The sequence below is a fragment of the Moschus berezovskii genome, chromosome 7 (assembly GCF_049115385.1).
Source record: "Moschus berezovskii isolate FMDL1 chromosome 7, NW_MosBer_1.0, whole genome shotgun sequence".
Lineage (NCBI taxonomy): Eukaryota > Metazoa > Chordata > Mammalia > Artiodactyla > Moschidae > Moschus > Moschus berezovskii.
Window position 1 is genome coordinate 53436004 of NC_142466.1, and position 14071 is coordinate 53450074.

General features: G+C 39.1%; 1 protein-coding gene across 2 annotated transcripts in view; it reads left to right on the forward strand.

The window, feature by feature from the left end:
• The window catches only part of MAMDC2 (MAM domain containing 2), a 162889-nt gene that overhangs the window by 125964 nt on the left and 22854 nt on the right, over nucleotides 1-14071 (forward strand). For both annotated transcript variants that reach the window (XM_055428374.2, XM_055428373.2), the window contains exon 10: nucleotides 12713-12806. In XM_055428374.2, the coding sequence (XP_055284349.2) occupies nucleotides 12713-12806 (94 nt within the window). The remainder of the gene's footprint in view (nucleotides 1-12712; nucleotides 12807-14071) is intronic.

Consider the following 14071-nt stretch of genomic DNA (forward strand, 5'->3'; position numbering starts at 1 on the left):
ATCCCATGGACTGCAGTACACCAGACTTCCCTGTCCTTCACTTTCTTCTGGAGTTTGCTCAAACTCATGTCCATTGAGTCAGTGATGCTATTCAGCCATCTCATCCTCTGTCACTCCCTTCTCTTCCTGCCTTCAATCTTTCCCAGCATTAGAGTCTTTTCCAATGAGTTGGCTCATCACATCAGGTGGCCAAATTATTGGAGCTTCATTTTCAGCATCAGTCCTTCTAATGAATATTCAGGATTGATTTCCTTTAGAATTGACTGGCTTGATCTCTTTGCTGTCCAAGGGACTTTTTAAAGTCTTCTCCAGCATCACATTTCAAAAACAATTCTTTGGTGCGCAGCCTTCTTTGGGCTTTCCTGTAGCTCAGCTGACAAAGAATCTGCCTGCAATGCAGGAGACCCCAGTTCGATTCCTGGGTCAGGAAAATACACTGGAGAAGGGATAGGCTACCCACTCTGGTATTCCTGGGCTTCTCTGGTGGCTCAGCTGGTAAAGAATCTGCCTGCAATGTGGGAGACCTGGGTTTGATCCCTGGGTTGGGAAGATCCCCTGGAGAAGGGTATGGCAACTCACTCTAGTATTCTTGCCTGGAAAATCCCCACGGACAGAGGACCCTGGGGGGCTGCAGTCCACAAAGAGTCAGACTTGACTGAGCAACTAAGCACAGCACAGCACAGCCTTCTTTGTGGTCCACCTCTCACATCCATACATGACTACTGGAAAAACCATAGCTTTGACTAGATGGACCTTTGTTGCAAATTATGTCTCTGCTTTTTAATATGCTATCTAGGTTTGACAAAGCTTTTCTTCCAAGGAGTAAGCATGTTTTAATTTCATGGCTGAAGTCTCTATCTGCAATGATTTTAGAGTCCAGGAAAAGAAAATCTGCCACTGTTTCAATTTTGTCCCCATCTATTTGCCATGAAGTGATGGGACCAGATGCCATGCTTAGTTTTTTGAATGTTGAGTTTTAAGCCAGATTTTTCACTCTCCTCTTTCACCTTCATCAAGAGGCTCTTTAGTTCCTCTTTGCTTTCTGCCATTAGGGTAGAAATGTCATCTGCATATCTGAGGTTGTTGCTATTTCTCCCAGCAATCCTGACTTCAGCTTGTGATTCATCCAGCCTGGCATTTTGCGTGATGTACTCTGTCTATAAGTTAAATAAACAAAGTGACAATATACAGCCTTGATGTACTCCTTTCCCAATTTGGAGCCAGTCCATTGTTCCTTGTCTGGTCCTAACTACTGCTTCTTGACCTGCATACAGGTTTTTCAGGAGACAGGTAAGGTGTCCTGGTATTCCCATCTCTTTAAGAATTTTCCACAGTTTGCTATGATCCACACAGTCAAAGGCTTTAGTGTAGTCAGTGAAGCAAAAGGAAATACTTTTCTGAACTTCTCTTGCTTTTTCTGCAATCAAATGAATTTTGGCAATTTGATATGTGGTTCTTCTGTCTTTTCTAAATTTAGCTTGTATATCTGGAAGTTCTCTGTTCACATACTGTTGAAGCCTAGATTGAAAGATTTGGGCCATTCCCTTGCTAGCTTGTGAAATCAACATAATTGTAGATGTTGGTTAAATAATTTGTGACATAGCTAAAAGGGGCTTAACATTGTATGAGGTTTTAGCCACAGTTCTGCATCAAGGATCTCCAGTTTGCCCTGGGAATCAATGAAAATTAGACCCACAACTGTCTCTATGGTTCATACACAAGCAGAGTGAAGTCATTATTTGGGTATTAGCTAAAGTCACTGTCTTCTGATCCAGAGAAATTCATACAGGGCAGGGGTGAGCCCTTGAGAGTCAAGACAAAAACATAGATTCCACCTTTTTAGTTGATTACATTCTCTGAGTCTTCTGGGAAGACTGACATTTTATATCTCCATCCAAGTAGTCACAATAGATCTGTATTTTGATCTCCATCCACAGTAAATAAATTGGTCCTTACATTATGTTGGTCAGGGAAATCTTTAACTAGAGGTCTTCCCTAAGGAAGGTTGACTGGAGATAAACCACATTGTGTGTTGAGGAAGGCATTCACACCTATTTCCTTTACTGATAGTGAAAGGTTTATAGGAATATTATATGTAATTTTGTCCTCATTACTTCAGTGTGGAATTAGACCTTAAAACACTAAAAATGATACCATCTCGATTTTGTCTGATGTTCATTTTTTCAGAGGCTTTTCATGTTTATTTTCCATTTAGACCCCCAATACTAGTTGTCAGGATTGTACAGGATCTATGTCCCAGGAAAAGAGGAACGTGAACTTTGGGGTCAGACAGACCTTGCTTCCAAAACAAAGGAAAAGAAGCAAAAATGAGTGCAAATGAAGACAAGATTGAAGGTGTAGATGTGGGGAGTTGAGGGCATTTTTTCCTCATTTTTTTCCATGTGGAGTAAATTTTCCACGTGGAGAAAATATAAGGTCATCAGCTAAGAGAGGGAAGGATATCACTGAGGTAAGGGAGCATCGCCTGTGGAAAGGAGAGATTTCAGCAATCACGAGTCAAGAAATTTAGTCCCAACTGATGTAAGATTTGGGTTCTGGCACCAGGTGATCAAAAACTGTTTATAACATACATTAGGCAAAATAACCAGAAGCTAGTTCTAAATGCTGGTCAGAGACATACTTGTCCACTGCTATTAATTATGCTGTTAATTGGAGAGTTTCAAGCTTTTCATAATCATATTTTAAAATACCTAAAGTGAAAAGGAGAAAATGAGCTGATTCGTATAATGAAATATGCTCTATCAGACATTCAGAGTATGATATTTCATGCTTAGGTCTTCAGCTGGCTATTGTATGACCTTGAACTCATATCATCAGTTCAAATCAGTTCAGTTCAGTCGCTCAGTCGTGTCCGACTCTTTGCGACCCCATGAATCACAGCACGCCAGGCCTCCCTGTCCATCACCAACCCCCAGAGTTCACTCAAACTCATGTCAACAGAGTCAGTGATGCCATCCAGCCATCTCATTCTCTGTCGTCCCCGTCTGTTCCCGCCCTCAACCTTTCCCAGCATCAGAGTCTTTTCCAGTGAGTCAACTCGTCTCATGAGGTGGCCAAAGTATTGCAGTTTCTGCTTTAGCATCAGTCCTTCTAATGAATACCTAGGATTGATCTCCTTTAGAATGGACTGGTTGGATCTCCTTGCAGTACAAGGGACTCTCAAGAATCTTCTTCAACACCACAGTTCAAAAGCATCAATTCTTCGGCGATCAGCTTTCTTCACAGTCCAACTCTCACATCTTACATGACCATGGGAAAAACCATAGCCTTGACTAGACGGACCTTTGTTGGCAAAGTAATGTCTCTGCTTTTTAATATACTATCAAGGTTGGTCATAATTTTCCTTCCAAGGAGTAAGCGTCTTTTAATTTCCTGGCTGCAATCAGCATCTGCAGTGATTTTGGAGCCCCCCAAAATAAAGTCTGACACTGTTTCCACTGTTTTTCCATCTATTTCCCATGAAGTGATGGGACCAGATGCCATGATCTTAGTTTTCTGAATGTTGAGCTTCAAGCCAACCTTTTCACTCTCCTCTTTCACTTTCATCAAGAGGCTCTTTAGTTCCTCTTCACTTTCTGCCATAAGGGTGGTGTCATCTGCATATCTGAGGTTATTGATATTTCTGCCAGCAATCTTGATTCCAGCTTGTGCTTCTTTCAGCCCAGCGTTTCTCATGATGTATTCTGCATATAAGTTAAATAAGCAAGGTGACAATATACAGCCTTGACGTACTCCTTTTCTTATTTGGAACCAGTCTGTTGTTCCATGTCCAGTTCTGACTCTTGCTTCCTGACCTGCATACAGGTTTCTCAAGAGACAGGTCAGGTGGTCTGGTATTCCCATCTCTTTCAGAATGTTCCACAGTTTATTGTGATCCGCACAGTCAAAGGCTTTGGCATAGTCAATGAAGCAGAAATAGAAGTTTTTCTGGAACTCTCTTGCTTTCTCCATGATCCAGCGGATGTTGGCAATTTGATCTCTGGTGCCTCTGCCTTTTCTGAAACCTGCTTGAACATCTGGGAGTTCATAGTTCACATATTGCTGAAGCCTGGCTTGGAGAATTTTGAGCACGACTTTACTAGCGTGTGAGATGAGTGCAATTGTGCAGTAGTTTGAGCATTCTTTGGCATTGCCTTTCTTTGGGATTGGAATGAAGACTGACCTTTTCCAGTCCTGTGGCCACTGCTGACTTTTCCAAATTTGCTGGTATATTGAGTGCAGCACTTTCATAGCATCATCTTTCAAGATTTGAAATAGCTCAACTGGAATTCCATCACCTCCGCTAACTTTGTTCATAGTGATGCTTTCTAAGGCCCACTTGACTTCACATTCCAAGATGTCTGGCTCTAGGTCAGTGATCACGTTATCGTGATTACCTTGGTCATGAAGATCTTTTTGTACAGTTCTTCTGTGTATTCTTGCCACCTCTTCTTAATATCTTCTGCTTCTGTTAGGTCCATACCATTTCTGTCCTTTATCGAGCCCATCTTTGCATGAAATGTAGGAAGTCAAGAAACACCTGGAGTAACAGGCAAATTTGGCCTTGGAGCATGGAATGAAGCAGGGCAAAGGCTAATAGAGTTTTGTCAAGAGGACGCACTGGTCATAGCAAACACCCTCTTCCAACAACACAAGAGAAGACTCTACACATGGACATCACCAGATGGTCAACACCGAAATCAGATTGATTCTATTCTTTGTGGCCAAAGAAGGAGAAGCTGTATACAGTTAGCAAAAACATGACCAGGAGCTGACTGTGGCTCAGATCATGAACTCCTTATTGTCAAATTCAGACTTAAATTCAAGAAAGTAGGGAAAACCACTAGACCATTCAGATATGACCTAAATCAAATCCCTTATGATTATACAGTGGAAGTGAGAAATACATTTAAGGGACTAGATCTGATAGATAGAGTGCCTGATGAACTCTGGACGGAGGTTCGTGACATTGTACAGGAGACAGGGACCAAGACCATCCCCATGGAAAAGAAATGCAAAAGAGCAAAATGGCTGTCTGAGGAGACCTTACAAATAGCTGTGAAAAGAAGAGAAGCGAAAAGCAAAGGAGAAAAGGAAAGATATAAGCATCTGAATGCAGAGTTCCAAAGAATAGCAAGGAGAGATAAGAAAGCCTTGCTCAGCATCAATGCAAAGAAATAGAGGAAAACAACAGAATAGGAAAAACAAGAGATCTCTTCAAGAAAATTAGAGATTCCAAGGGAGCTTATATCATAGGGTCTCTCTTTTCCTCATTCTAAAAAATATCTGATTCTGAGGTCTCTTCTGGGATCTCCTTTCCCTTTTCTGTGACCAAATGATTTGAAAATAATATCGATTTCTAAAATCAGTGAACTGAGTTATGTGGGTGTTTACCACCCAAATAGCCATGAAAATCTTTGGCTGCAGGTCTGCAAATCTACCACAGGGCGCTCTCTACCCTAGGACGGAAGACTTCTATGAGCAGAAGGACTCATGCTGGGTAAAGCTGGAAGCTGCTCAACCTTTGTTGCTTGTGAAAGCCAAGAGCAGAATTAAATCAGATGGGTCTTTTAAAAAAGAAAAAACCAAAACCAGATGGATCTTTTAAGAAAACGGGTTGGTCAGCTAAAGACTTATTTAAAAACACATGGTCATTCTGCCTTTTGTGGGATCTGAAGACCAAATATAGTATCTGCAGGAGGCATGCTATTACAGTTCAGCAACTATTTCCCCAAACATGGCTGGGATTCTAAAAATATTAAAGTCTTACGCTCATTTTTCTAGATAAAGCTCCACTCAGTCTGTCCTTAGGAATCTGTAAAAATTCCATCCTTTTAGCCAAGTGTCTAATATCAGAATTTTTGTTTTGCTTTGTTATTTTTTATTTTTTAAATTCTCTTACAACTTATTGTCAAACTGTTAAATGAACACAGTTGCATTATAAAGTATAGTGTACCCTGCAGTTGTGTCAATACCATCTTAATGAAGGGCTCTGGAACTTCACTGACTGGATTATAGTAATTTAGTGAATAATTATTCTACCAACTCTGTAGTCACCATTTCCACATTTATCTGTGCAAGTGATTCCAAAAGACTTCAGACTTCATCAGAAGAGAGGTTAAATTTAACCCAGAATCAAACACTCTGGTAAATTATTGAGGTCTACTACTTATAACAACCTAAGTTTGTTTTGTGAACTTGAGTATTATATGGTATTGTTGGCGTAGGATTGAAATGTTTTATGTGAAGATAGGAGGCCATTTCTGGAAACTATCATTTACTTTCTAATTATAGGCCCAGTTCGGGCTCTTCAATTGGTAAAGTAGGTGGTAGATTAACCCAGCAATCTGGCCATCCACGTGTCTCCAGAAGGCCGTGAAACTATTGGGTTGGCCAACAAGTTCACTGAGGATTTTCCAATAGAAAATCCCAAACAAACTTTTTGGCCAACCCGGTACTTTAAAAGACAGTGAAAAACCAGTCAATTCAGCTAATATTGAACTATTTAATACTAACCATATTTTTTTTAACTACACAACAAGAGTTTGTGGTTATATATTCCACAGTTCCCTGCAAAGCTTCATTTCTTCCCTCCCTCAGCAAAATCCTATTCATTGTGTTGGGTACCACTTAAACTATGACACTTAATAAAGTTAAAATTAGTAATCCTAATTATTTTTTAAAAATCCAGCTTGATTTGGTTTGAAAAAATATGTTCCTGACTTATCTGTTTCTCTACTTTTTCTTTCCCTCATGCTTTAACCAGGAACTTCTCTGGATTTTTACTGGTTTAGCAGCAGTCTAGCCCCTCTGACTTAGCAGCAGCAGCAGCAGCAGCAGCCCGTCTGACTAAGGCAGCCTTGTAGCTGGATGTCTGTACAGACTCTCCCTCCACCCCACTGTTCCCACTCGTTGGGGAAAAAAAAAAGATAACTTTAAGAGAAGATTATAATTTGTATACTATGAGGAAAGTTTGCTCAGTTACCCTAACCCTTCAGATCTGCTCCCTGTCATTATATTATTTTGAGGGAGTAGATCTTTCTTTTTTGAAAGGGAGACAAGTGAAAACAAAAAAGAGATTCTATTCCACTTTGACAATTCGAATTTTTCTGAAACAGGAAATTGAAACAGTGAAGCCCTGATCGACTCGGTGATGATTATTCAGTTGGAGAGTTAGTTTATCTCCCTTGCTGTTTTGTTCCTTTGCCTTTTGTTTCTAGGCCTTAAGGATATTTCATGCTCATTAGAACTACCACCTGATGGTGTGAGGAAGAGCAAACTAATTCAATCTAGTCCACTTTTAAAATATAAACAACTGACTGGGGAGAATGAACAGGTTGAATCTGAGAATCCAAAGTTCAGTTCAGTTCAGTCGCTCAGTCGTATACGACTCTCCGCGACCCCATGAATCACAGCACGCCAGGCCTCCCTGTCCATCACCAACCCCCGGAGTTCACTCAAACTCATGTCAACAGAGTCGGTGATGCCATCCAGCCATCTCATTCTCTGTCGTCCCCTTCTCCTCCCGCCCCCAATCCCTCCCAGCATCAGAGTCTTTTCCAGTGAGTCAACTCGTCGCATGAGGTGGCCAAAGTATTGAAGTTTCAGCTTTAGCATCAGTCCTTCCAATGAACACCCAGGATTGATCTCCTTTAGAATGCACTCTCAAGAGTCTTCTCCAGCACCACAGTTCAAAAGCATCAATTCTTCAGCGCTCAGCTTTCTTCACAGTCCAACTCTCACATCCATACATGACCACGGGAAAAACCATAGCCTTGACTAGACGGACTTTTGTTGGCAAAGTAATGTCTCTGCTTTTTCATATACTATCAAGGTTGGTCATAACTTTCCTCCCAAGGAGTAAGCGTCTTTTAATTTCCTGGCTGCAATCAGCATCTGCAGTGATTTTGGAGCCCCCCAAAATAAAGTCTGACACTGTTTCCACTGTTTTTCCATCTATTTCCCATGAAGTGATGGGACCAGATGCCATGATCTTAGTTTTCTGAATGTTGAGCTTCAAGCCAACCTTTTCACTCTCCTCTTTCACTTTCATCAAGAGGCTCTTTAGTTCCTCTTCACTTTCTGCCATAAGGGTGGTGTCATCTGCATATCTGAGGTTATTGATATTTCTCCCAGCAATCTTGATTCCAGCTTGTGCTTCTTCCAGCCCAGCATTCCTCATGATGTACTCTGCATATAAGTTAAATAAGCAAGGTGACAATATACAGCCTTGACGTACTCCTTTTCCTATTTGGAACCAGTCTGTTGTTCCATGTACAGTTCTGACTGTTGCTTCCTGACCTGCATACAGGTTTCTCAAGAGGCAGGTCAGGTGGTCTGGTATTCCCATCTCTTTCAGAATGTTCCACAGTTTATTGTGATCCACACAGTCAAAGGCTTTGGCATAGTCAATGAAGCAGAAAAAGGAGGTAACAAATCTGGAAGTGCCTCACATAGGGACTACACATAATAGGAATTTAGCAAGTGGGGTTTAATAATCCACACAGTTTTCTACTACCCTTAAACTACCCAGTGGTTCTCAGCCAGACAAAAACTTTCCCTGGCCCCCTGTTCCCAAAGGGGCATTTGGAAATGTCTGGAGACATTTTTTTATTGTTATGACTTGCGGAGTGATATTGGTATCTAGTGAGTAGAGAGCAGGAATGCTTAACATCCTGCAATGCACAGGACATCCCTCACACAAAAAATTATCTGACCCAAACATCAGTAGTGCTAAGACTGGAACACCTTACTGTAAATGAGCATGTATAATGTCTATTTTTAGTATGATAAAAAGTAAGTTAAATCATGTTTTTTAACCTTACTTGACTAAATTTAAAATGACTTGTTTGCAAATAGGTGTTTATGCTCTCCATTCACTGCCTATTTGCCTTCCAAAATTAGTCTAATACTTTGGCCACCTCATGCGAAGAGTTGACTCACTGGAAAAGACTCTGATGCTGGGAGGGATTGGGGGCGGGAGGAGAAGGGGAATACAGAGAATGAGATGGCTGGATGGCATCACCGACTCGGTGGACATGAGTTTGAGTGAACTCCGGGAGTTGGTGATGGACAGGGAGGCCTGGCGAGCTGTGATTCATAGGGTTGCAAAGAGTCAGACACAACTGAGCGACTGAATTGAACTGAAGTTTTTTCAACAATTAATATTCTCTATCAAAACAAAAGTTTTAATGTATTAGTCCCAAAGGAGTAGAACCTTTAGTACACTAAAACAAACTGATATACACAAATCTAATTTGCCCCTAACTTTTAAGAGATTTGCATAAAATCAAGAAGATCTGTCTAAGGGACAGCAGATTACTTTGTCCCTCTTCTCTTCTTTCAAATAGATACTAGTATACATTTGAGTTGCCTGAGATCTTTTTCCCAGTCTTTAGAGGTATTGTTTGCTTTGAAATACTCCCTAAAATGAAATAAACACTGTTTTATTTTTAAAAGATCTGTAATTAAACAAGAGGTCTGTCCCTTAAGAATTTAGACTATGGGGAATTTTTTTCTTATCTCATTCTTAACAGGACCCAGGACAGAGTTCTTAAGAACAGACCAAAATGTTTGACTTTCTCTTTGTCTATGTCAGCCAGGCCCAGTCATCAGCTTACCCAGTCATCAACTACCCTAAAATGACCTCTCTACCTCAAGTAGCCCTCAAAATGAAAGATGGCAGCACAAGAATAGGAACTGACATTATCATCGCTATTAATAGCAGGGTGGAGATCCAATGTGTCTGAGCAAACAAGTGATCTTGTCAGGTTTCTTTTGTGTGTTGGAATGCTGATAGACAGCTGCCAAACAGATCTGCGCTTCGTGGCCATAGTTTGAATACAGTACGTAGCAGACTGTGAATCTTTCGTCAGACATCAGACAGAACAACAAGTGGTCTGGCCAGTACTCTAAGTGTGGAAAGAGTTCTAAGACAGTAATAACCTAGTGGTCTGCTGTTGTCCAGAAGATCTTTAACGTTTCACTTAACCCACTGTGACAGTTCACAAATTTGTTTGGAATGTCCAAAAGGAAGCTCTATCCAGTGGAACTTTCTGCAATGAGGAAATGTTACAAATCTGCTATGACCAACTCACTTGATCACTGGTTTTATGTGGCTATTGGGTACTTGAAAGGTGGTTAGTACGCCAAGGGGAATAAAATTTTTAATTTTACTTAATTTTAATTTCAAGAGCCATATGTCCTCATAGCTACTATAATAAAAATACCAATCTGAAAAACAGTAGCCCATTATTCCACAACTTAATTATAGATATCTTGATTTCTTCTTTTTTCTCAATTATAACAAAATTAAAGAATGTTTAGAAAGTAAAAGGAAATTCTATTCAAACCCCATAATTTCTCAAACCTAATAAAAGTGTTATATATTTAGTAAATTTTCAAAGTTTTTTCTTATATATTTTTAGATGAGTTAGATGTAATTTATCTCATTTAATTTTAATTTTATTATCACTGGCTTTTATCACTTGACATTATGAGAGGAATATATTCTGTACTACTAAATAATATTTGCAAATCATCAAAGTTAATAATGTCCTGTTTTTTAGATTGCAGCACCATGATTTGTGTATCTCTTCTGTTTTTATAATCTTGGGTTGTTTGTTTGCTTGCTTCCTTGGTTTTATGATCATTATAAAATAATGGTGTAGTAAACATGTGAAAGCATGATAACATTTCTCCTGTTTAGGATATGTTTACATGCCATATGTTTGAGTCTTATTTAGGTAATAATTTACATGGTGAATCATTTCAGTACCACAGAATCTTTTTGAAAAAGTGCTTTTCCACTCTTCATGTCAAAAATAGACTTTAAAGCTGCCAAAGGAAAAGAAAGCCAAGATTTTTCTCTGCAGCACAATTAATTCAGTAAATTACAAGGCAGATTACTATTCCTTCCCACAGAATAAGAAAAATTGCTGATAAAAATGGAGTTGCACTCAGGGCTGATGACATAGACCTCAACTTTGCAAATGGAGAATAAGTCCTATGTATGAATCCTGAAAGTTAAATATTTTACATAGTCAGATCATCTCTGCTGCTGCTGCTGCTAAGTTGTGTCATAAAGACAAGAAAATTAACAAAAGTTAAATGAAAAAAACCAAAACAACCCTTTTAGTTTGTTCCTTGTAAATATTAATACATATGGTTATATATTAGGGCTTCCCTGGTGGCTCAGATGGTAAAAAGTCTGCCTGCAATGCAGGAGACCCAGCTTTGAACCCTAGGTCAGGGAGATCTCCTGGAGAAAGAAATGACAACCAACTCCAGTATTCTTGCCTGGAGTATTTCATGGACAGAGGAGTGTGGCAGGCTACCGTTCATGGCGTTGCAAAGAGTCATAGTTATGTATTATTATATTTCTAAACTGTCTTTTTCTTTTATAGTAATATGAATCCAGTTCAGTAAACTTTCACACATCTTATAATTAGTTATTCTGAAGATATTGGCCTAAGACATTTTATATTTTGCATGGTGATAAACTGTCATGTGATTTTTTCAGCTTCTTTTTAAATAAATTCTATATTCTGGTGGCTCTGATCATCAAAGACCAAAGGGATTCTACTAATAACACAGGTAAATCGAAGACATTGCATCCTGAACCTAAAAAAGGTTTCAGTTCAGTTCAATTCAGTTCAGTCGCTCAGTCGTGTCTGACTCTTTGCGACCCCATGAATCACAGCACGCCAGGCCTCCCTGTCCATCACCAACTCCCAGAGTTCACTCAAACTCATGTCCATCAAGTCGGAGAACCTAAAAAAATTTTTTAGGATTTTTAGGTTTAAGAACCTAAAAAAATCAAATGTTCTCATTGCTCATAATTTGGGTTGTTCTTTCATTGTATCTCTGTTTTTGAATTAAGATTTGTATTTGAGGGAATAAACATGGACTAGAGACTTTGTGCTCATTAAACTTAGGTTATACATGTGAAGCAACTTTGTACATGGCAAAGTGCAGGGAAAATCTAACAAAAATATTTTGAAAAGTGCTCTTTGCTCATCCTATATATGAAAAGGAGACTTTTAAATTGATTTAAGAGATCCAAGACTTTTCTCTCTTTTTGGCACAATGAACTTAATAATTTGTTGTAGAGATTTATTTTTCCTTCACATACAAAATGTTTAACTTGATAAAATAACTGCATTTAGGGCTTTTATTAGTGATAACACTCAGGGAAGTAGATCTTTACTTTGGAAATGGCACTTGAGTCTTCAGGTGGCAAATCACTGAGACTTCATTCACCAGATGAATGAACCACGTTGTAAGAAAGTCAGTTCCAAAAAATCAGCAGTGTTTGTACTGGAAATGTAAGAATGCTTGGACTGCCATCAACCCTGTATGCACTTTGTGGACTATTTGGGGGAAAATATTTAAAAGCTGACAGGTTTTCCTCTGTCACCCAGTTAATCTCTTGCTTTCCTCTCTCAGTTCTTTAAAGAATGCAAACTAATTTCAGTATTAGTGTGTACACTATATCATTGTGAGCTTGACTCTGCTGAAAGAAGATAAGTGATTCCTGGGTCGTATATAAGTGGTTAACCATCACTCACACCACTGTATCTGTAGTTCACAGACAGTGAAGACATGCCTGTGGTTTGCTTCTGTCCTCCTGTTGTGCTATGTACATTCCAGGATGTAAGAGTTTCCAATTTTCAGTTACCTGAACTCATAGTTTTATTTTTCTTCATTGCAGGTGGTTTTCATGAGCCTATGCAAAAGTGTCTGGGACTGTGGTCTAGTAGCCTTGGATGACATTACAATAGAATTGGGAAGCTGCTGGTCTCCAGGTAAGATGACTATCATTTCAGCTTTCTTTGTTTCCCTGGCCAATTCATGGTATGTCCTGTTTCTCTAATAATACACCACATAGATTTAATCTCTGCTAGACTGTCCTTTGCTTTTCTTGCCAGAAGTGCCTCTCTCATTTGGAAGTGATGACTTAAATGCAATGTATGGCTTTGCACATGACTTGACCCCTATATTCTCATCTATAAGAGAGGTGGTAATACTTACTTGAGTAGTGAGGATAACACATAAACTCCCTAGCTTTGGACCTGGCACAAAGCAGTGCTTTAAAAACAGATACCCTCTTTGATAATTACTCTTGTTATGATTACTGTTGTTGCCTTACTTGAATGCAGATTTTCAAGCTGTATTGATGGAATTGTTATTATACATATACTAGGCTAAGCATATCATTTCTAAATCATAGTAAAATAAATATTTTCTAAGTGGATTAAATGACAATGAAACAATGGACCAAGCATTGATGATAGTGACAAATATTATGGCTACGTGTTGGACATTATGTCTAATGAGAAAATTATGCGTCCCTCAACCCAGATCATTGGTATCTATCTATTAATTACCACTGCATCCTAAGTCACAAGGTATCCATTTCTTTAACAAGCAGGCATACTGTGGAATCTATTTGGCACTGGAGAATAATATCCATGTTTATTTAATTAAAAGACAATTTGTTTGTTGTCCCTTGATTTGTGTGGCACTGTAAGGACAGCATAAAACAAGATAAAAATCTCTGCACTCGAGGCATAGAAAAGAGAATGAACGTTCATTAACCTGCCGTGTGTGTAAAACCAAATGAAGTGAAGTCATTAGCACGCTAGAGAAGGAAAAGTTGGTTGTTATTGGAGAATCTAGATGTAGGAAGGTGCAACCAAGTTCAGCCAAAGAAGGTCCCAGGAAGTTGGAAGATGGCACCACTCTAATATAATCATTATTAGAGTTATTGAAGATAGCACCCAAAGACAGAAATATTTGTTTTTGGAAATGGAAAATAAGCCTCCAGGTAGAAAATCACCAAGTTCTAATATTTATTTAGCTAATATTTATTGAGAACTCCATGTTCTAAACGTTTTACATACATCATCTCATTTAATCCTCACAACCCCCTGAGGTGGATACCATTAATATTCCCACATTACAAATAAGAATGCCAAGGCACAGAAAAATTCAGTAACCTGCTTCACATGTATTAAGCTACGTTTCCAAAATCACATTTAATTCTTTCACATCATCTCCCTCTTCCAAA